At 34.7% G+C, this 25,237-nt stretch overlaps 1 protein-coding gene across 1 annotated transcript in view; it reads left to right on the top strand.

Annotated features, from left to right (window-relative positions):
* The first annotated feature begins 3,699 nt into the window (after nt 1–3,699).
* Nucleotides 3,700–25,237, top strand: part of SPAG6 (sperm associated antigen 6) — a 77,451-nt gene continuing 55,913 nt past the window's right edge. The window contains exons 1-2 of the mRNA XM_052001411.1: nt 3,700–3,860; nt 4,360–4,455. Of these exons, the coding sequence (XP_051857371.1) occupies nt 3,836–3,860; nt 4,360–4,455 (121 nt within the window). The 5' untranslated portion in view covers nt 3,700–3,835. The remainder of the gene's footprint in view (nt 3,861–4,359; nt 4,456–25,237) is intronic.

Consider the following 25,237-nt stretch of genomic DNA (forward strand, 5'->3'; position numbering starts at 1 on the left):
GTTTAAATCACATGTTTACTCATCATTCATTGTGGCTTCACCACAGATACATTTTAGGTCCATTAATTTGGCTGTTAAATGTCTATTCTCAATTTATGTTGATAAACTCAACTATGGCTATGTGGGTCTTTCCTTTTAAAAAAGTTGCCCCTTTTGGACGACAAACCAAGCAATTTTCTACCATAACTTTAAATATTTACACACAACTGTCAATTGCTTATCTATATTAAAGCTAAGGTATTGTTTTACTAACCTCTAATTATTTACAAATTTTAACCTGTGGATTAAAACTTTCACAGACTAGATTTCAACTTAATTGGCTTTTCCTAAGTTTGGATAAATCTTTTGACTTACTTTTGAGAACTGTCAATGCCAAAGCAGCATCCACTATTTAAAATGCAATTTAAAATATACACAAAGAAATATTCAAGAAGTTGTATTTTAAAAATTGAAATTTTCAGTGTATCAAAGTCCTAGGTAATAAGTTTTCCTGATAAATCTGAAGAGGAAAAAATCTTCTTAATGTAAAAGCCACTACAATTTTTCATTTGGGAGATACAGAAGATAAGACAATAAGCCAATAGACTTTTTTTGAACTCGTGAAACTTTTGTTTGAAAGTAAGAGAAATTATATATAATGCTTGTTTGCTAATAAGGTGAATGAGATTTTGTGCTTTTATTCCCATTCTTCTGTAAATAAAGGTAAATTAAATAAATGGAATTTTAAAAATATGACTAGCATTTTACAATAAAGATCAGAATCCTCCCAAATCAGGTTTTTATGAAAATACTCCTCTAGGGGAAAATTGGTTAGTAAGTATATGTCATTTAATGTTTATTCAATTTACATTTTACATATGTAAAACCACTTAAATTTTTACTTTATATGTGATACATACATATGAAAATCCATCTGTGGAATAAAACTCATCTAATCAACTAATCAATAAGGAATTTATTCAGCACCAACTTTGTATTAGACACAGTCCTAGGTGTTGTGTTGCAGTTTTTACTAAATCTCATGCAGATGATAAAATATGTAAACTTCTCATTTTATTTTCAAAACTTTTTTCTTTGGTATTGAACTATTCCTATATTTACTGGGGGTTAATTACTTTCCTTTCATTATTAACTAAAATTGTCAGGTGACACTTAATTATAGAGAAAAGTAGTCAATTGAAAAACAGAGTATATAACTTTTATCAGTTAACTGGCTGTTGAATATATAGTATTTCTTGACCACAGAAGTTCTATATGTGAAATATCTTTGTTTTACATTTGTATTTGCCAACATTTAAATTTTTAAACACATGGAGATCACTTTACATTATAATTTTTGTATTTAACTTGATAGCCTTTTCTTTTTTTTAGAAAAAAAAAGTTAGAATAAACATAAACACAAGTATTTCTGTATTTCCAAGTTAAGTATCTAACCCATTAATAGTATAATGCAGTTTCTCTAGGGAAATAGTTTCATATACTGACTTTTTTCAGAGTGTCATGCTTATAGTCTATAGTGGAAATTTTAAAATATTAACAAGTTTTATTGTTGAACTCAAAATTTCAACTTTATAGAATTTTTCTACTTCATATAGCCTCTTTGGTTCAGGAATGAGTGTAAGAGGAAGCCTTTTTATTCCCATAGTTTTAAATAATTTCAGGATTTTTTTTAAAGTAGAAGGTTAATGTTTTCCCAAACAAGTATTATAAAAAAGATGGGCTGAATTAGCATAGTGTTTTTTTAAGGTCTGAAACCCAACATAAAAAGTTTTAATTTTAAATATAATTTTTTTTCTTTTTCAGAATGCAACAAGGGACTGAAGTAGGATTACAATAATGGTTATTTTGAAACCTTAATTATGATATTCATTGCCATGTTTGTTTCCCACCTACATCTCTATATGGAACAGGGAGTAATTTGACTTTTTTTTAGGGGCCTGTTCCTTTAGAGATATTAAGAGGTTCATTGTGAAACAAGCCTGGGAGCTGTATAAACTTATGCTGTGTACCACTCTATTCTAACTGGGGAAGCTAAAAGGGGAGAGAGTGCACCTGCTCTGAGGGCGGCAGGTGCACAGCTGAACACATTTACCCCCTTCACTGTTTTCTATTGCCAGTACATTTACTATACTCCCTAGAGAACTGCATGCAATCTCAGTGTCTGTCCAGGACAGAGAAGAGATATCAAAGATCTTCAAGATAGACTTAACCCAAATATAATGGGTGAAAGAAAAAAAAAAAAGAGCATTTTTTTTCTATAGCAGGAGATATATCAAGAGATTTCCTATGCCCCCTTATTTAAAGAGAGCTGAGGCTACAGACAGATTTCATAGCAGGTAGAATTATCATGGGAAATTATGGTGACTCCAGAAAGTATTTGTTTTAAGAATTCAACTTTTCAATAAAATATTTGCTAGATTGTTTTGGGATTTAAGGCAACCTACAGGTGGTTGGATTAAGATTTATTTTAAAATTGGAATTAAGAGTTGAGGTTATTTGAACTAAAGAAGTCTTACACAAGAATAACTTGGTAAAAATAATTGAATGAAGACTCATTCTTTTAAAAAGGACTTAGACCTTTTTCTTCTTCCCCATATTCTTTTTTCTTCTTTTACAAAAAGTTATGTAGTCAGGATTTAAAAGAAATATTAAACATGAAGAAACAGTAAATTTAAAGATTAATAGGAGCTAGTCATGGAAATTCAGGTATTTTTTAAAACTCCATCTTAGGGTAGTCTTCATTTTCTCTTGGAACGTACAAAGACTTAAAAAAAAAAACACCCATTCTTCCATATACTTTATATAAGCAGAGAATATAGACCGATTACTTTGACTTCCAAGGATCTGGGCTTATAAAAGTTGCTATTTTTGAAAGGGATCCTGAGCATCAAATTAAGTCCTTACAAGAGAAAACTTGGCTTGAGAAGCCGGTTTCGACATCATGATGACTTGGGTTCGGGGGTCAAGTCCCTTAAATTCTCAGCACCCATAGCCAACTCTTTAGTACTAAAAATTGCAGGAGAGGGGTCAGCTTGCGTTGGTAGATGGAATTCCAAATTCTTAAAAAGCAATTGTCCAATAGCTTAGTGCCATGTCTGAAAATCCCTTCGGTTCAGACTGGAAGGATTCGTGCACTTGCTCTAACTCTTACATTGAGCATAAGTTCTGTAGTTCATTTGTCGCCTACCCTCGTCTGTGTTTTCGAAGGGACAGGGGGCTTTCCCCCCATAGCTTGACTGACCGTGGATGCCGCAGTCAGGAAATCACCCGCTAAAGCTTGGCTCTATTTTGCAGGAAACCCTCTAACTGTCCGCAAATGTCCATGCATTCACGCCCTTTTCTCAGCGTAGGGAGGGACATCCCTCAGTGACTGAGTTCCTTCGCATCCTCTTTAGCCTAAGTCATTCTAGCAGATTTGGGGGAAATCCTAGTTCCTGCAGTCTTGACAACCTAAGAAAAGGGGAGAGAGGGGAGTTCCCCCTTGAATGAAGCTGATCTTTCCGTGCCCAGGACGGGGTGAGCCTAAGTTTCTAAGACACTAAGCTGGGCAGCAGCTTAAGTCTGAGAGTGGGTGGGCGAGCTCCCACCTGAGACTTGGGCCGGACGTGGTGCGGAACCAAAGAAGTCTCCTCTGTGGCGTCAGAGCCCACTTTGGTCCCGAATGGCCCGAAGGCTCCGCTCGTTCCGTTTCCGGCAGGTTGCCCCGGAGACTGGGGAACACAAACTTGCCCACATCGTCTGGAGCTGAGTGGGCAGAGCCTGAGGTCCCCAAGAAGAGGAGCCGGAAAGCAATTGAAGCCGAGATTCGAGATAGTGAAGAGAAGCAAAAGGCACCATGAGCCAGAGGCAGGTGCTCCAAGGTATGCCCCACCCGGGGGGGCTGTTATTTGAGGGAGAGGAGCGATGGAGGACGCAGTAAGAACAGGCTCAGACACTGAGCAGCTGGGGGTGTTTCCTGACATTCCTAGCCTGTGGGAAACGTCCAGAGAAGGGTAAAGGAGAGGTGAGAAACAAGGTGGAGATGGGTGCGGGAAAAGTTTTTGTGGAGGGGGTTTCGGGGATAGAGAAAAGATGAAGGGGAGGGACGGTACAGGAAAAGGTTGAGGAGGAGATGCTGGAGATGACAACAGGAAAAAGATTGGGGGGAGAATTGGGGCAGGGAGAGGAAAACTGGGGAGTAGCATGAGAGATTGAAAAGTATTTGGAAAGGGTTAGAAATGAGGAAAAGTAGCGGAGACGGGGAGCTAGGGCAAGAAAAAAATTGACGAAGACGGAAAAAGAGAGGAGTAGGCATTCAGAAGTACCCGTATGCCCCCGCATCCCTAGCCCCTCAGTCTCTCTTCTCTTGCTCTCTTGTAGTGTTCGAACAGTACCAGAAAGCTCGGACTCAGTTCGTGCAGATGGTGGCAGAGTTGGCGACCAGACCTCAAAACATCGAGACACTGCAAAATGCGGGTGAGTTATTAACTACTTCATCCCAGTCCTCAAGCCTTCTCCCCTGGTTACTATCGTGAGACTGGATCGAGCCCCAGCTACCTGCCCTGCTTGCTATCTCTACTTATAAATACTGAGTTTAATTTCTCTATTTTCCTCCTCCTCCTCCTCCTTCTTCTCCTCCTCCTCCTCCTTCTCCTCCTCCTCCTCCTCCTCCTCTTCTTCTTCCTCCTCTTCCTCTTCTTCTTCCTCCTCCTCTTCCTCTTTTTCTTCCTCCTCCTCCTCTTTTTCTTCCTCCTTCTCCTCCTCCTCCTCCTCCTCCTCCTTCTTCTTCTTCCTTCCTTCCTCCTCCTCCTCCTCCTCCTCCTTCTTCCTCTTCCTTCCTTCTTCTTCTTCCTCTCTCTCTCTCTCTCTCTCTCTCTCTCTTTCTCTCTCTCTCTCTTTCTCTCTCTCTCTCTCCCCCCTCCTCCCCCCTGGTCTAGGTGGGTGGAAAGTTGCCTCTAAAATTTCCCAATTCTTATGCCTTATTAGCTTTAAGGAACTCCTAATCCAAAATTTGAACACAGAAAAAGGCATTCAAGATTTTTTCAATCTTTAGGTTAGACTTCCAGTCACACCTTAAAGGTCACTTAATTGTGCGGAGGGAACTTTGCAGATCTGCATCAAGACCATAAGAACTGGCTGCAAGTCAGTTTCAAGGAACTGCTCTTATCCAGACTAGACACTTAGAACATATTTGGACTTAACAGTCTTTCTCCTTTTGACATCTCTGGCTTTTCCCAGAAAAAATATTCCCAAGTAGCTGACCTTTTGTTTATCTTCCTATTTTATAGAAGAAGACAGGGGCACAAGCAAGGAGATATTCGCTCCAAAAGATTCCGAATATTTAAAAGAATAAGTCTAGTGAGGTTCTGGCATCATTCCATATTTCTTTCCTTTTCCCATGTTCCCACAGAATCCATCATGCCCTTAATACTATAGATTATACTACAGAATCTATAGGCTTCTTTTAAAAGTTATAGTTATTGGGCATTGAAATTATGTGAGAACCTAGTGGTAGACAAGCCTATCTTTGTACTCTTTTGACTGAAGATAACCTCACTTGACATCTGGGTTTTCTGAAATATTGACTCTTATAGTTTAAAAAAGATGTGTATTTCTTTTAGGGATATTTATTTCTTTTCAGGATGTTTCTAGTTTAAACATGCATTTTTCTTTTCTGAAAAGAGGTCAAAGAAAACATTGATAGTGTAAGAAGCTTTGGAAGTTTTATATTCATTCTGTTTCTTATGGGGGAAGGGGTAATTACCAGACTTCCTTACCCTGTCTTTGATAACTTCCTTCTATCCCTGGGACTTTTCTTTTTTATTCTCAATTGAGTTACCTGCAGGGAGGGAAGACTTGGAGAGTCTTGCATTGAAACCTTTTGTTCTCTATCTAGAGCATGTTAGCTCTGTTTCTCCAACTAAATAGTAAGATTTAGCTGGGGGTTGGGGGATGAGTAGTGGAGATAACTTCTATTGCTTTCTTTTCCCTTTTTTTGCTGGTCTGCAGAAGGTCTGCACAAGAAATATTTGACAATCTGATGGGTTTAAATTTTTACAGGCACATGTATCTTATTTGAATATAATTTAGTTTTCAGTCACTTCACTCAATGTTCCCCCAACCTTTGGGTATGGTCACTTACTAATGAAAATTAATTTGGGAAAATGTAATGCTAACTTTAGCATAATCTTATTTTGCAAACAACAAAGTGGTATCTGATGGTTGAATGAAGAAGTGATTGAACATTATGGTTTTAAATAAGATTGGTAGTTATAAATATATTAGCATCATTTTAGTTATGTTCTATAACTGCCTTTAAATGGCTCTTATATAGTAGAGGTAGATTGCCTTTGGCTATTACAGGCTTAAAAACATTTAAGGTAGGGTGTCTAATAGATTATTACAGAGTTTAATGAATCCTAATAGTTAGGCCAAGGGAATTTATAGCATATCTGAGACAAATATAACATCAAATAATTGTCCATTTTTATTTATTCAGGATTTACTTATGCTGGTAGAGAAAAGAATAAAATTAATTTTTAAAGATTATTGTGTAGAAATGAAATACTCTTGTATTCTTAGAATGTACTTAGGTTTTTCTGAAATATTTATCTTCTACAGATGGTTTTCAAATTTCAAATGTAATACTTTAAACATAAAATTAATAAAGAAAATAATTCCATTATATTTAGTCTTAAAAAAACCCAAACCCTTGTTATAGAAACTTCTATCGTGATTGGTTGACAATATTTTATTTATTAGTCTTTTTACTTAAGTAATAGGATTTAAACAATTTTCAAATGTCACTTGAATCTTGGTATTGGCATCCACAGTCATGATGCCTTACCAATATAATTTTTTTGAGATACTTACATAATTCATTTAATGTTACTTGAAGGCGTTTAATTATTTTAAATATTATTCTCAGATTTATTGAGGTTTTAAAATAAAATCAATATAATTTATACTTAAAATCCAAACAAGAAAAATATTAAGTAATTCTAATTCCTTACACATTTTCTATTATCATAATAGAATTGTTTTTTCCCATTTAAAAAAATTTTCAATGTGGCAATCTTGATTGGAAATGCATAAAAAACATTAAACTTTCTGTAAGAGGCAAGTAGCGTCTTTACATTTTAGGCCAACTTCAAACATAATAAATATATGACCTTGGGGAAATTATTATCCAAGGAGAGGATGCTGTTTTCTTGCTATTCTTATGCCATTCTTCTGTGAGAAATGCATTTTGTAATTCAAATTACACACACACACACACACACACACACACACACACACACACACACACACGTTGCTATTAGTAATAAGTATTCTTTAATTGAGAAGAACTGTGGTATATTGGAAAGGTTGATGGCCTGGTATGAGGAAGATCATGGGTTCAGAGTTCTACTTTTTCTGTTCTTTGGCTGTTTGACCCTGGGCAAATCCCCTGAACTCTCTTTGCTGTAAGCACTTTTCTGACACTAGAAGCTTCTGGTAGAGGAAATTTCCTCATCTGAACATTCCTTCTATCAATGAAATCCCAAATCCAATCCCTACCCCTATAATTTAATTGGAATTCTTAATTTGATGACTATTAAATTGTAATTTTAGCTTTTTTTTTTTTTTTGGTGACTTGGCTTTGTGCATGTAATTAATCTTTTAATATATCTGGAAGCCCTGAAAATATGTATTCAATAATATCTGGACAAAAATAACTCCAGTGTCACTACTTAAGAGATTTTGCAAAGCTTTATTCCCTTATTACATATGAACACAAATCTACTTTCTTAATTTTACATATTTGTGAAGTATGAGTCCCTAGCATTTCTTTCAACAGCTTCCTTTGCATTTTTCATTTCCAATTAACCCTAAGATGACTAGACTATTCCTCTAAATAATCAGTAGAGATAACGTATTGTCATATAAAATAGTTGCAGAATTTCTAAAACTGGGAGCAGCAAGTTATAAAAGAAAAAGAAAAGAAACATAAGGCACACAGTTCCTACCATGTTGGCATACAAAGTCATGAATGTTTGGTGGTCTGTATTTAAACTAATAAAAACTCCAGGAGAATTCTTTTAAAACCACTTACTAATATGAAGTAAATGTTTGTGCACTTAATTATGGTCTTAGAGGGAAAGCAGGGAATACCTTTAAAAATGTAGTTTATACATCAAACTTAACATAATAAAATAATAAAGTGCATTGAAAACCAGATTACACACTTTGTATAGGAGGAAGGGAATAAAGAAATATCAACATGACTTTTAAAGCCTATGTCTATGTATAGGTAACATGGTACACTGAGGTAATTACTTGGGTAATTCTGCTCCCCCCCCAAAAAAAAAGGTAAAGAAAAATAAAGCTTGCTTTTAGGACAAAGAAACTCTAGCTCCCAGCCTAATTTATATGGATTGGCTGTCTAGACTGTCCAAATAAATAAAACCAAATTAACAAATATTTATTGAATCTCTATTTTGTATTCTAAGTACTATAGGGGGTAGTAATAAAGAAATATCACAACTATTCATTGTACTTGGCATAGTAATTGCTAAACAGCTGACATTTATAGAGTGTTTTTTCTCTAACAGCCCTGTGCCGTGGGGTGTGCAAGGGCTATTACCCTCATTTTATGGATGAGAAAACAGAATTTTAGAAAGGACAAGGGATTCATCTGAAATCACAAAGATAGTAGGAAACACCTTAGTCAGAATTTGAACTCCAAATTCTGACACGAAATAACCCAAATGCTAAAGAACTCCATTAAGATTGTAAAATTGGTTACTTTATTTGAATAAAGTAATGATTGTTGCAAGCAGGACATCATTCTTCTCTGTCCCTTGACTTTAAAATCATTACTTTTGGTTTTAAAAATGAATAAAAGGAAAATAATGTGATTAACATATTCTGATGGGAGAACCTTTTCCTAGCCGTTTTCCCTTCCCCACTTCCCCCAGTAAGCACTAATAGGATATTTTTCAGATATACTGTTATCTGTCCTGATGGTACTAGCTATTCCCCAAAACACTGAATCTTAAAATAATAATAATAGTAAGGCAATTCCAATAAAATATAACCAATGTCATTTAATTTTTTACTTTTACATTGATAAATGCTGCAATTTAAAAATAATTGAAACACATTTTTAATAACAAATAGTGGAGTTTTCAAATTATAGTATCTTGAGGGGAAAAAAGGGGAAGACATATTTTGGGAAAACATAAACTATTATATATTCCAGGTTGGATCACTCAATTGGTATCTTTCTTTTTCTAGGCCAAATTCACTTAACTTGGAGGGATTTCATTGTTTTTCTCTAAAATATTCATTGGTTTTTAGGAAGATGTCATTTGCTTTGTGAAAGATAATGAAGTTTGATAGTCACTGTGATTGCCCACAAACTCTACAAAGGTATAAAAATGCATATGCATAGACCATTATTTTTCTTTATCTGGATCAGGATTATCCATGGCAGCAAACAGCATTTTAATTTCTGAAGTTCATGTATCCGGCATAGCATTTTACTCTTAGTGATGTTAGAAAAATCACAAAAGTTTCTGACTTTTACTCTCACATTTAATTTTCTCTGTTTCATGAGTTTTTTAAAGATTTGTTTTAAGCAGACTAGTCTTGCCTTGGGTTTAAGTTAAATTTGACATGTACTTAGCAAACATTGAAATGTTTTTTAAAAAAATTCACACACACAGACACACACACACACACCACACACCTTGTCGAAACCTGTTTATTTAACAACTTATCATATTTCTCCTATCCAGCAGAAAGTTTTGTTTAGTAATTTTTTTCCTATTTTAGAGAAAATTTTAAAAATATTTTAAATCTTTTACAAGCAAAAGAAAAATTCTTAATTATCCAAGTTATATTCTATAAAAACTCAGAATACGAAAAAAGGTCAACAAGGTGAGTATGAGTTGATGAAATCATGTAAGTAAGTTAAAGAGAATAGAAAATTTGTAAATTGTAATTTCAAGATTTAACCTTAATGTTTTTGGTTTTATTAAATAATTTCAAGGAGATTTTATGACATGAATTTAATTGTATATAGAATAAAGTTATATAGTATAATGTGTTAACTGTCCCAAACATTAAACAATCCTTATTATAGCTCTTATAAATGTGGGGATGAATTAAAGAAGATAAATGATATATTTTTTTTTTCTTTTAGATAAGTCTTATTAATAGGAATGCACTGAAAAATGTTCTAATATGATGTGTAGATTTTAGAATTTTTTGTAATTTTGTTGAGTATATAAAATCTATATTTGAATAGAAAATAATGTAAAACAAAAGGATTTTATGGTTTTAAGTTCCAAACTGATTAGAACAGAAAAGATCTTTAAAGATTTCTATGACAAATATTTGTTCGTTTATGCGGGTAGAATTACCACGTTTAGATTGTAATATCATGGGCCACTTATGAAATGTCATGAAAGAAAATAAATATGGGAAGAGCACCTGGACTGGATCATTTATATTTGGAGACCACAATTTTGAAGATGCTGAGGTCTAGTTTTCATGGTACCTTGATAGTGGAGAGAATATCAAAAGTTTGAGGAAAGAAATTTCAGACTTCATAATTATGGACAAAAGGTTACGGAAAAAAGCCAATAATTACAAATTCATTTGTCTACTTTTCCATCTCTATTATTTATTTTTAATAAGAATTTGATGAAAATATGAGAAGAGAACAAGCATGCTTTCAAAAAGGAAATTTTACAACAGACCAATCAATCCACAGGGCAGCTAGGTGACGAAGTGAATAGAGCATAGGGCCTGGAATCTGGAAAATTCATCTTAGTGAGCAAAATCTGGCCTCCGACACTTCAAGCTGTGTGATCCTGGGCAAGTCATCTAATCCTGTTTACTTCAGTTTCCTCATCTGTAAAATGAGAAGGAAATGATAAACCACTCTAGTATCTTTGCCAAGAAGACCTCAAAGGGGGTTATGAAGGGTTGGCAGAGATTGAAGAACAACAGTGAATCAATCCACATGCATTTATTAAGAGACTATTATATGCTCAGGTTGAACGTGCAAAGTCCTCAAGGAACTTAAAGTCCTTCATAGGAGATCTGTACAGATACAGAGTAAATATTTTGTATTTGCAAATAAAATACCAGATAGTTTTGTTGAACTGATTATTTAAAAAAACATTGCTTCAGTAGAACAAAATTCTATCTTGAATAGGCTCTTCCATAATGTCAAAATTATGCAATATTACTTGAAAAAAATGCAGCAACAACAGAGATGATGTTTTTACTGACCCTATTATTAATGATATTAAGTGAAGCACAAAATAGGGAAATATATGGTCACTAAAGGTAAGTGTAAACCCTGGAGGATATCCTGTGCAAGTGGCAAACAGAAGAAGTTATCCCAATAGATGGTGATATTCTCCAAATGCACCTGTTCTTGATTATGGCACGCTGATTGCATGTAGGGCTCAAGATATTCTTTTTTGTGAATGAAAACTTATTTTCATGTAGTAGAAAAGTGTTGTAGAGGTTCCTAAAGGAGAACTATAATTACTCAAAAGAGTCTGACCTAATCACATGGGGAAAACAAAACAAATAAAACAGTTTGATTGTCTAGATTGTGATTTGTTGTTAAGTAGACCACTTATAAAGCTGGTCCCATCAGTATATATATATATTTTGGTCATATACTGCAAATAGACCATATTCTGGGGTCCAGAATTACATAGGAGGAAAAACTTGGGGTGATTGATTTTAGGAAATTGTACAGAACTTTTAATCACCCTGAGCTTCTCCTTGAAAAACAAAGGCCTATATTTTACTAAAAATATTATCTGTTGATAATTATTATATAGTGGTGCTATATGGCTATGAATCACTGAATGCCATTGTCTCCAAAGACTTAAATTTTTAAATCAACCAGATAATTGGAGAGGCATAATATGGACATGAACAGAGCAAATTGCATTATCAACATAGAATTTTCACATTAGGATGAATGTAAATTATTACCACCATATAACAGATATGGAGGTGAGTCCATTGTCTCAGATAATGAAGAAATTTCAAGTTTGTATGACTTGAGAAATTATATTATTGGCAAAAATAGGTAATTTAAGGAGAGGAATTTGTAGGCCAAAACAATGTTTAATTTTAGATGCTGAATTTGAGGCAACAGCTCTTGATTGACATACATTAAATCTATCCTAGAAAAATAGTTGCCTTTTTTGATGAAAGATTTCCAGAAAAGGTCCTCCTTTGCTATCAACATAAGAGTGATTTGCCAATAGTAACATTGTGGAAGGTTTATTTCATTGTTTTGCATATTCTGGGGTCCAGGAGAATCATCTCAGAAGTCTGAATCAGCATCACCTGGTGGAGTGAGAAATAGTATTTTTAGTTGAGTTTCAAAAACTCTCAAAGTAGGCAGAAACGTTTTCCATCCAGGATTCTATTCCAGACATTTGACTCTTGGCATGGATCAAAATCAAACTGGATAGCTTCTAAAACTATGTATAATCAACCTGTATCTTCATGAATTTCTTGGACCTAAGGACTGTCCAGGCCTAAAGAATATCCTCAAGATCTTTAGTTTTTAGAGGGAACTTGGGAGACTTTAAAGCCATTTTTTATTTTGGCCTGCTTTCAGGATCTCAGAGCCTTGATTGCCCATCTGTGCTAGACTAAGAGCCTCCTGCTGACTGACTTGTCCGGCTCTGGCTGCACTGGGCTGTGCACATTTCCTACAATTCTTCTACTTATCTTGGGCTGGAAATTTTGTTTCACCTCATTTTGGGGGGTTCTGTCGCTCCAGAATTCATCCAGAGGCTTGATTTAAAGTTGTTTTGAGGAAAATTGGGGAGAGCTCAGACAACTTCCTGGCTTTTCTCTGCCATCTTGATTCTACCCTTAGAGCCACTTTTTAGAACCCACAATGTCAAGTTCACCTTCCCAACAAGGAGAATATAAACTCCTTGAAGACACGCTCTTTTGTTCTTTTATCTCTAGCGACTGGCACAATTCTCTCCTTGCACTTATGCTAAGTTTAATAAATGTGAGTTGAATTGAAGTTACTGAGTTGGTCAGATGCTACAAGGCATCTCTTGGATATAGAAAGTGGTTGGTGAATATTTATTTATTTGATATGAACACATCTGTGTCTCCCTTATCTGTTTATTCTTTTGTGTTTGTGTCATTTAACAACATTTTAAAGATAGATTCTTTTGAGCTGCTAGTCTGCCAAAATATTTGTTGATGGTTCATATATTAACATATTACTTGTAGGAATCCTCAAAATTCTTTATCCTCTTACTGTTGCTCTATTATTATAAGCCACTTTTGTAGCAAAAATTTCCATTTCATTCTGAGAAAACCACTGAGAAGGTGTGTTGCAGTAGGTGTGTGTGTGTGTACTCGCATGCATTCACTTTTCTATGATCAGGGGATCTATAGATCAATTGATTTTTTGGGTACACTTCTTAATCCTTTCTTCTATGAACATTTGATGAAACTAGAATATAATGGATCAAGTAACAGAAACAATGAGGTGTTCTTAAAGTAATGGAAAGTAGTGTAGTTCTTCAGTCAACTTCTTGCTATCATTACAGGGTGGGATGTCAAATCATTGGTGGACTTTAGAATCAGCCAAGGTCATGGCAACCTTTAAAAAAGCAAGATGCTGTCTTAGGAAGTTAGTTGAAACAGGAGGAGTTCTTTTGGTGGAGAGAAATGAGAGGAGAAAAGAGAAAAAAGAGAGAGAGAGAGAGAGAGAGAGAGAGAGAGAGAGAGAGAGAGCTCTAAGTTGACAATAAGTTGTGAAGAAGTATCTACAAGTTTTCCCTTGCAACAACTTTCTCTCCAACTATAATTATGGAGTAAATTATTTGATACATGATGTGCCCATTGAGTAAAGAAAGAACATCAGGGCCCAGCAGCCCCGAAAATGTGATTTGCCTTGACTCTCTGTAATCCCTCAAATGTTTGCTTTTCTGCCATAGTATGCAGTATATGTTGTCAACTTTTTCCACTAATGTGTGTTTTGGGGGAAGAATGCCCTTTGCTAATGGGGAAAATGTTTTGTTATTGTGATTCATGCTATGCCATTTTTGTAACAATTTTTACTTTGAGCCACTCATGCCAGCCGATCGACAATTGAAGTTTATTGGTAGGAGCTTATGAGCCATAATTTTTGGAATGTGGATCTACAGACTACATTAAACCTTAGGATAGTCACCATCTATAGGCCCTTACTCATGGATTCAAATAATAGGTCTAGGGGCTGCTATGTCAATAGCAATATTATTCATCATAACTAATAGTTATGTAATTCTTTGAAATTTGCTAAGCAATTTACAAATATATTCCCATTTTATGCAATATTTCACTGAGGCTAAACTGTTTTATAGCAGCCTGGTAAAGTAGATGCTATTAATAATGATAATAAAATAGCAACAACAATAATGATAATTGTCATTTATGTAGTCCTTTAGAGTTTTTACAGTATTTTACTTATGTTAACTCATTTTAATCCTTCCAACAATCCTATGAGATAGGTGCTACTTATCTCAGATGAGTAAATTAGAGTAGGTATGTGTGTGTGTACATGCATGTATTCACTTTTCATTAAGTGACTTGTTCAGAGATATGGCTAGTAAGTGTATGAGACAGGATTTGAACTCAAGTCTTTGTGATTCCAAGTCCTTGCATCTATGAATTTTCACAGCTGGCTGTCTCTCAGAATGAGAAAAGGGGTTTTTCAGACTCAAAGCCCATTGTTCTATCTCAGTGGTTCTCAAAGTATGATTTAGAGAATCTGGAGGTCTCTGAAACCATTTCAGAGGGTCTACAAATTCAAAATTGTTTTTTATTTCTAATATGGTAAATATCTATAAATATAATCCACATAAACAAAAACTGTTTGGACACATTGCCAATAATTTTTTAATAGTATAAGGGGATACTGAGAACAAAAGTTTGAGAACCACTGCTTATCCAATGTAGCATGCTACCTCCTAATTTAGGGATATGGGAAGCTGCAAGAAACATGGGATCTGTAGAGAAAACTACATTGTCTCAAAAGTTTCAAAAATAAAAACAAGCTATTTATGCTATTGACTTGTGTTCTTATAGACAAGGAAAAGAACTAGATAATCTTTTAATGATTCTAAGAAAATAACTTTTCTTAGAAGAAAAACACTACATATATAGATATTAATTTGTCAACCAAAATCTTAGATTAAAAGGGAAAAGGCAAATTATTTACACATGTTAATCTTTTAAATTTTTCTTTATTAAACTTAAAGAAGCAGGAACATATGGAAATTATTTCTATTAAAACCTATTTTTGTATTTTCCCACATAATAATTACAAACATAATTTGTAGCCAGTTCTGTACTAAAACATAATGTGAATGTCAAAATATGTAACTATTTAACAATGAAATCTTATAACTACTGAAATATTTTATGCATTTATGAAAGTCTGCCAATTATGAAGACCATGTGGTTGGACTGACCTGTTGAAGAGCTGGAGATAGTAGATTTTTAAAATGTATCCTGTCACAAAAGTGATTTTAAAACAATAACGAATAACTATTAATAGGTATAGTAATGTGTAACACAGTAGAGGATGATAGGTGCCAGTAACTGGCACGAATGCTAAATATGTTGAGCTAATTTTCACTGGCAAGCAGGCAGTTGGCCACCCTCATGCTTCTCTCTCTCTTGCTTGTAAGAACATTTGACCACTCTCTGCAAGAGTTTACAACACCCTCCCGACCTATTTCCCAAGGCGGGTGAGTGTTTGATTAACATATGCCATGTTTGGTTAACATTTGCCAAATCTCTGCCGACCACCGAACAGTGTAATGATACTACAAAAAAATGACATTTAGAAAGCACTCTATGTACATTATTTCATTTGCTTTTCCAGGTAGTTCTCTAAGGCAAGAAGTGAAAATATTGATTATTGCATTTTTGTAGATGAGGAAACAGAGACTTTTAGAGATGAAGTGGATTTCTTAAGGTCACACAGCCGGGTGGCAGAATTAGGATTCAAGCCAGTCATCGGAGTGTCCCAAGCTCTTCCCACTATTCCCCAATTTCTTCTCTGACTCTTTGGAAGGCAAAAAGATAAGACAATTGATGCTTATATTTTGAAAGATTGCTGAGTTCTAGTCTACAGTACTATATGTCCTTGTCCTAAGAGTAGTGTAATGCTTCATTGTTATTAATATACATAATAATATATGGATTGCTCACACTTATATAACATCCTACATTTTACAAAATCTACCTAAGCTTATTTCTCTGATTATATTAAATAATACTGAACTTACAGCTTTCTAGAAAAGTACAAAATTGCCTGTATACATAATCATTTTCTAGATTGTTGAAAGGCTATCATTGGTGAGTCTGGCCTACATATTCACTGCTTTGTTGTGCTGGACTTTAGGACATCTGTGTGAAATCTCACAATCTGATCAGAACCCTGGGGGATCCCAGAAAGAACCTAACCTTCTGGGACCTTTTGAAATAGAGTCATTTTAGGATTGAACTTTTGGAACACTGGAGGATTATAGATCCATTATTTTCTATATCCATCATTATTGTAATATATCCTTTACATAATCCTAGGCACCCTTTAAGTTATGGGGGGATAAGAACATCCTACAATCTGGACCCTGATTGGCTTGTATATTTTATCTAGAAATGCACCCAGTTTTCCCATGATATTGTTAGCAGACTACATAAATATTCAGTGATAGTCTGATTGAATGATACCTGACAGTAGAAATCACTTCCTGAACAGATGCCAAAAGTCAGTGAAAACATACGTTATTAAGGAATCTATTTTTAAATTGGGACAGAGTGTTGTACATACATGCTAGCAATGTCAACAAGTAAATATTTTTCAAACAACCTGCTGTAGAGGGAAGGAACACTTTCTAAGTATTTGTTAGAACATGTATGCTATTCCCAAATACCTTCTAACATCTGACAATATTTTTTTTTGTCAACCATCATTTTAACCAGAATTTTATTAAACATTCCCATTTATCTAGAAATTTAAAATTCAGAGTTTTTTCTTTAGAGCCATTCTTTGAAGTTGGTAGTATTAAGTGATATTACAATTGTTTTACAGATAAGATTAACTCATATATATATATATACATATAAATTACGAAAAAAATAGAAGTAATTCTCACCTAAAATAAAACTAAAGAATATTAAATATTCTTAAATATTAAATTACATTAATCACATGAAATTAAGAACAAAACTAATGGTATACTAATTTGGACTCATATGGAAATCTTGTATAGAATCTTTGTAGCTCTGATTTGAAATAAACTATAAAAAGATTCTCCTATATATGTAGAATCACACAGAAATCATAAAGCACTCTAGCAACATGTGAGAGATTCATGTTGCAATGAGTGTATCAGTGGGGCTAGGGTGGAATGGGGGGAATGGTTCCCTTGGAAAAAAATGGAAAATAGTAACAAAAAGGTAATTTTTTTACCTTTCTGATAGTTTGAGCAAATGCAGCAGTTGTGACCATAATGATATTACCTGTGGACTAAAGGCTCTCTATGTCCACTCTAGGGAAAAAACACAAGAGACAGTAAATACACAGTTTTGTAAAACATTTCATCTTTTGACTTTGGAAAGAGGACAGAAATAGTTTATAAGGACACACTGTTAAATTCTTATCCCTGTTACAAAACCAGTTGCCATACGATATACAATATACATAGACCACACAAATTCAGACACAATGCATTAATTTGTCAGTATCTTCTCAAATGAATGGCTTGACTTGGAATGGCAATTATTTCTTGATTGGAATGCACACACATATTTATAGTAGTGAGTTATATGAAATTTGAGGTAGGATATATTTCTTTTTCAAAGCATTTATATAAGTGCCTAGTATATATGTTCAACATTGGGCTAAGTTCTGTGCAAATAAAGAGCATGGGATTCAGGGCAATAAAATTATATATTTTTATCTTCTTTTATTCCGTCCCTTAGGAAGAATGGGGAAATAGAGGGTGACAGTCCTTCTAGGTTGAGAATATTTCAGTCTTCAAGAATTTTTCAAGGATCTACCATTTCATCTGTGTGTATCCTCTGAAAAGGAGACTGCAGTTGTCTAAACTTTATTAAACATGCAGTCACAGATTTTTTTCTCAGCATTTTTGTTATTAAGTCATTTTGGTCAGGGCTGACTCTCTGTGACCCCATTTTGGGGTTTTCTTGGCAGAGATACTGGAAGGGTTTGCCATTTCCTTCTTCAGCTCATTTTACAGATGAGGAAGCTGAAGCTAACAGGGTGAAGAGTTTTGGTTCAAGGTCACTTAGCAAATAGGACTCTGCGGCCAGATTTGAACTCAGGAAAGCTAAGTCAGTCTGATCCTAAGCACAGTGCTCTATCCACTGCACCATGTAGCTGCCCCTCGGTATTTTGAAGGACCTCAATCACAAACCAATTTGTATCTGAAAAGGAATTCTCTTACAGAAGCAAGTAGTTATTCAGCCTTTGTTGGAAGACTTCCAGTGACAGGAAACTTATAATCTCTCAGGCAGTATATTGCACTTTGGGGCAGTTCTACAAGGAAGTTTTTTCCTGCACAAAACCAACTTGTCCTTATACCTGTTGTTTCTGGTTCTTCGCTTTGGGCCAACACAGGTCATGTCTAATCCCAGTCCTTCCAATACTTGAAGGTAGCTTCTGTGTCTTTTACCTAAGGCTTCTCTTTTCCAAATTAAATGCTCGGCTTCTTCAATCAAATATAAAGCATTTATCAAGCACTTAATGTATACTTTGTGCAATTCTAAAATGAACAAAGACATCATTTATATTCTATTGTGCTCATATAGCATGATTTCTAGCCTTCCATCATCCCAGAGAGGCAGAGTGAAAAAAAATGCTGTACTCAGAGTCAGTAGATCTATGTTTATATTTTGCCACTTTCTGTGGGAAACCATTCAAGATTTCTGAGTTTGTGTTTCAGGATGAGTATAATAACACTTGCAGTGTCCACCTCCATGCATAGTAGAAAAAGACTATGGAATCCAAAAGTACTATATCCCTGCTTTGCACTTCATCAATTTGCTGATGTTCTCCTGAAAATAGGGTACCTGGAACTGGTGTGCAGAAGTTTTAGGCCGCAGAACAGAGTTAGGCAGACTATATGATACATTATAATTAGAAAATAAATAAACATTAAAAAAAAAACACAGGAAAAGAACACCTCAAAAGAAAGAATCCCTTATCAACTATTAGTAAACAACACCTTGGAAGTGCTTATCAGCAAACGTGTTATTAGCAAACAACACCTTGGAGGAGATTAATAGATAGGCAGCTGAAAGTAAGAAAATAGAGGCTAGAAAATGCCTGGGGAGTAGGATAAGGAGAACCTAGAAGGCAAGGTCAGAAGTGTTGTCAGTAAGGAAAGAATGGGGGGGTTGTTGATAAGGGAGGTGGAAAGACAAATTTTCCCAATTTTATAATTTTGTATGAGGCTGGGAACCTTACATGTTAGATCTAAACAGTCCATTTAAACAGAGTGACACATTATAAATACTGTAGGGATCCAGAAGGGAATTGACAGAAGTAGATAAGATAATGGAAGAAGTCTTGAGCAGCTGGACCTTGAAGGCTTGAGGTGGGATTTAGATCGAAGAGCAGCTAAAGACAAGACATTATAGTCTGAGGAAACCCACATCCAGGAGTTAACATCTGAGCTGTCTGAATTGTAATAGAGAAATGAGTTAAGTTTACAAAATAGAAAGATTAGGAGAATTGTGATATCAATGAAGTGAATACAAAGAGAAGGATGACTTAGTAGGGAAGGGCCAGGTCTTTAGATTTCAAGAAGACTGTGAGTTCAAATGGTACCTTCTCCCTCCCACAAGTCACAAAATTTCTGTCTTTCTCTACAAAGTGGATTGAACCTCATGGTCTCCAGGTTCCTCTGAAGATGATAAAGGAACCAATTTTGGACATCTCTCTTTCTCCTTCCCTTTCTCTTCCTTCCCTCTCTTTGGTGAGGCAATTGGAGTTATCTCTTGGCCTTAGTTCACACAGCCAGTAAGTGTGACGTGTCTGAAGCTGCATTTGAACTCCAGTCCTCTTGACGCCAGGGTTAGTGTTCACTGCCCCATCCATCTGCCCCCCAATCTGACATCTTGAAGTGAACCCAATGTCTCACAATAGGCCGACTAAGTAGAAAGGCCACGTAAACATCTGGAAACAGAATTAAGAGTACAGGTGAATCCTCAGTCACAGAAAAATAGGAAATGGTCAGTACAGCACAGAAGTAATTAATTGAATGAATTAGCTCAATTAGGATAGGGTAGGATGGAGGGAAGACTAGAAGTTTAAAGACAAGCCCTAAATTAAGGGGTCAAGAAGAGGAACTATCAAAGGAAAGAGAAAAAAGATTAAAAGTGTTTTGAGGAAGAGAGTAGTATAAAATGTTAAAGTCAGGAACACGAAGATCAAAATAGGCTTTGGGAGGCCTTGAGCCTTTAATGATCTTAAAAGGGTGGTTTCATAGTAGTTTTGGAGGCAGAAATGTAATAATTTGCATCAGGTTAAAAAAGAAAGCTAATACAGAGGAATATTGTGGATTGTATCTTGGTTTAAGGAGTCTGAAAATGGAGAGCACTAGTTTAGGAATCAGAAAGACTCATTTTCCTGAATTCAAATCTAGCCTCAGAAACTTAATTGGCTGTTATCTTGGGCAAGTAATTTAATCCTGTTAGCTTCTCTTTTCCCAGCTGGAGAAGGAAAGGGCTAACCACTCCAGTATTTTTGCCAAGAAAATCCCCAAATGGAATCGTGGCAAGTTGTCAATGACAACCACATAAAGCTTAGAAGTAGATGAGGTTAATAAGAGGTATAGTGTTTTCGAAGATAAGGGCAATAATCATATTTAAAAGTAAGGGAGGAGAAATTAAAGACATTAAATAGAGAGGTTAAGGATGAAAGAGAAGTCTCTTTGGATGCAGTGGGGTGTGGGAGTGGTTTCTAAACAGAGAAGAAAATATCGAATTGTATATGGATGAAGAATTCAGTCAAAAAGCATTTATTAAACACCCTACTATATACCAGGCACTATGCTAAGTGCTGGGGATACTAGGAAAGGTAGACATATACATATACACACTCTGTGTGTCTGTCTGTCTCTGTCTCAGTCTCTCTCTGCCTTTGTGTGTGTGTGTGTCTCTCCCTCTCTGTCTTTGTCTCTCTGATTCTCTCTGTGTCTCTGTCTCTCTTTGTGTGTCTCTAACAATGCTGTTCACAAGAAGCTCACAAATATGTGGTTTTCTGAGACATTAAGGAATTACCTACAAGTTGCTACCTAAATTACCTTGGAATGCTCATTGTATATCTTTGTAATGAGAACTTGGGAATTAAAAAAAACTTTCATTTTTAAAGTAGAATTAAGTCTAACTTAAGATAAATAGACGTATCTATGGGAGGCAGTATAGGATTATGGAGAGAGTATTATATCGGGAGGTAGGAGTGACTGATTTGGATCTCACCCCTAACACTTAAGAGCTGTATGACTCTCTGCAGTCCACTTAATCTCTTTAATTTTCAGTTTCCTCATCTGAATAATGGGGCAATAATGTCTAAAGTTACTTACCTCATAGAGAGTTGTTATAACAACTAAGTGAGCTCATGTATATAAATTCCAAAGTGCTTCACAAAGGTCAGCTATTATTAACTTACTACCAAGGCTTTTTGTTAGCATTTTTAAATGTATGATAATATGATCAATATGCTTAAAAATAGGGATATTTTCAATATTTTTCATTATGATTAAATCTATTCCTTACCGGCAAAAAAAAAAAAAACCATGTATTGAGCACCATTTGTTGAGCATAGGATAAATGTTTTTGAAATTGTTTTTGTCTGATAGAAATGTTTTTAGTTTTGTCTTCATTAAAATAGCAAATGAGTAGTCAAGAATCCTTGTCTTCAGGCAGGTTACAATACTGTCAAATGAGAAAAGAATGAGAAAAAGTAGCTTATTACTAAAAGGAAAATAATGGAAAGAATTTTCTATTCTTGAATTGTTCTTGTGTCTTTAACTTTTTCTTTTTGTTCTCTTTTCTAGTGTGACACGTTTTTGTTCACTGTGGGAGGGAGGCAGCTATGGAATCTTATGAGAGTTAAAGCCTCAGGCTACTTGTGTTGATTAGTCTATGAAAAAGAATAATTCTGTCTTCCTTCTATATAGAACTTTCAGTATACAATACACTTTTACGTGCATCGTCTCATTTGATCTTCATAATGACTCCATGGGTGAGGCAACGCAGGGATTATTATTATGGTCTTGTAAGAATAGTGTCTGGAGTGCTAAATCTCAGAAGGAGGTGAGGCTGGAAAGGAAAGCTAAGGATGACAGAGTTTTTTAAAACTGTGACAAAAAAAAAAGACAAAAAAAGGATGGGATCACTACTAAGGTGAAAAGCAAAATGATAATTATCATTATAAGATACAGCAGCTCAGGGGGATACTGAAATACAATTTACATAGATTTTTAAGTGAGTATTTGATGAAATTTTTCCTTTTTTTTTTTTTTTTTTTTTTGTCAAAAGGACGGTTAGAGTGGCCAAAATGAGAACACAGCTGGTTTGATTTGGAGCTAGTTGAGTCCCTGGACCCAATAATTATTAATTGTTTAAGGTTAACTTGGAAGAAAGTCTCTCTGGATTGCCTCAGGAATCTCTGCTTGGCTCTGCTGGCTAAGGAGCATGGTGGGAGGCAAGAATGGAAATAGGATTCAATTTGGTATCAGAATACCTGAATTTGAATCCTTGTTCTGTTTGTCATTTTATCTCTGTAAGCTTGGGCAAGTCATTTAATCTAATTATTTACTGTCTCTAGCATTCAATTACTCATATGTAAAATGAGAGCATTGGACTAGATTACCTCTAGGGTTCCTTCCAATTCCAGATTTGTGATATTATGATCCCATAGAATCAAGATCCAAAAAGACCTTGACAATTCACATTGAACATCATGTTAAACTGAACAAAATGAAACGTAAATGGAAAAAAAAAAGATTATATTTAGATTTGTAAAAAATAACTTTGTGAATTCGAAATGAAAAAAAGTGTGGCTAGAAGCAATTCATATAAAAAAGAGAAAAGTACTGAGATTGTTTATTTCTTTTAAAGATATACTGCAAACTTAATATGAGTCAGCAGTGTGATATGATAGTGGAAGAAAAGACAGTTATTCCTTCTATGTCTTGACTTTTCCCATCATGGTTTCAATATATCTTGACTCAGCATAAGAAATTAAATGGGAATATTGGGTGAATTTTGCAGAATTACATGCAGATGATACAGGAAGGCCAACAGATGACACAGAATAAGTTTAGAAATTTAGAAATGCATATCTATAGTATTGTATAATACCAAATATCTTTTGATACTATAACAATTCAGACTTTTTCTCTAGTATAAAGGGAGGGGCAACAAATTTTATAAGGATTTTCCAGATCACGATGGGGTGCTATGCTTCCCCCTTGATGTGGAAGGGATAAGTAAAATTGCACCCTAATCTGAATTTTAAAAACGCAGAGCAGCCAGGAACAAGAAGGTGAGTATCTCGCTGTCCTCTGCCCTTGTCAGGCTCCTCTGGAGTCCTGTGTTCAGTTGGAAGCACCATGTTTTAGGAAGGAAACCAGAGTGTACTCAGAAGAAAATAATCAGAATGGATAAAGGCTTCATGTAATATGAGTATCCCTTGAAGGAACTAGGGATGCTAAGTTTTCAGGACGATCATTTTATGATGAAGGTAAGGGTGGGAGTAGAACATAATTGCTTTCTTATAGTATTTAAAGGGTCATTGTCCAGAAAAAAAAATTAAGAGTTCTTCACAGAGCAGGACTAGGAGCATTAAGTGGAAATTTCATCAACTCAGACTTAAAGAAAAATCTTCTAATAATCAGGGCTCTCCAAAAATGTAATGGATCCTTCTTAGGTAGTTGATTTTCCTTTATTGGAAGTCTGAGAAAAATCTAGATCATCATTTGTTAGAGGTGTTAGAGAGGGAGTTCATTTTAAGGTATGAGTTAGACAAGATGTTAATTGAGATCCATAGCAACTATGAAATGTTATGATTTCATCTCCATTTGTCTGAGGCTTTAAAAAAAAAAGTGACTTGCCTAATTAGGTTACTTAAGTAGTAAGTGGCAGAGACAGAATTAGAATTCTGATTTACTGACTTCTCATTCCATGCCCTTTCTGCTGTACTAGGGTTTTTATAATTGTCGAGGGTACATGGCTGGATTGGAAAAAGTAAGATATTACATTGCCTTGTGGGATAACTTATGGAAAGGATCTATGAGCAGATGTCATTGCTATTACTTGGTTATAGACAAAGACACATAAATATGTAATAACAGTTTACTTATTTTGATATCTTTGAACTTTAAAAAAAATCATTTTATTTTCTCTTTAAATCATTGCCATTCATCTCCCCTTTCACCATACCCATTGAACCCTTCTCCATGACAAAGCACAACAATTAAACAAAAATATCTGATACTAAAATTTTAGGTAACAACATACACAAAATTCTGTCCTACTAGTTCTTCTCTTCTTCACTTTGAGGAAAGAAATATTATTTCCTTATGTATTCTCCAGGACTTTCTTGGTTTTTCCATTATTTGGAGTTTAGCTTTTTTTTTTGGTGAAGATAAACTTAACCTTCATTTTATTATTATAAAGTATTAGATATAAAAACCTTAGTTATGCTTATTTCAAAATTGTTTTATGATATAAAAATAGATGGAAACTAATCTTTTAGTTATTATAAGAGGTAATTTGATCCTTTGCTTAATAAGTTATGAAATCCTCTGAATGAAATATCTTTTAAAAAGTTATCTTTGAGATAAAATAGAAAAACAAGGTTGGGGACATAATCAGTTAACATTTTTACTTTTTTTTTGTTACAACAAAATGTCCCAATGTTCTTTCTATTTGATCATACTAAAACTAGTCAAACATAAGTGCCTATTAAGTGTAAGGAATCTTAAGTAAGAAATACATTGCATCTTGAAAAAAGCTTGCAATCTAATAGAAAGATTCAGCTGTTTAGAAATAACCAAAAGAGGCAGAAAGTAGAAATGTAAAAGAGAGGAACAAGTAAATTATTTTTAATAATAAAATAATTTTTACTAATAAAAATAAAATTATTATGAGGGAGAGATCATTTTTAGAAAAGGTA

The sequence above is a fragment of the Antechinus flavipes genome, chromosome 5 (assembly GCF_016432865.1).
Source record: "Antechinus flavipes isolate AdamAnt ecotype Samford, QLD, Australia chromosome 5, AdamAnt_v2, whole genome shotgun sequence".
Taxonomy (NCBI): Eukaryota; Metazoa; Chordata; class Mammalia; order Dasyuromorphia; family Dasyuridae; genus Antechinus; species Antechinus flavipes.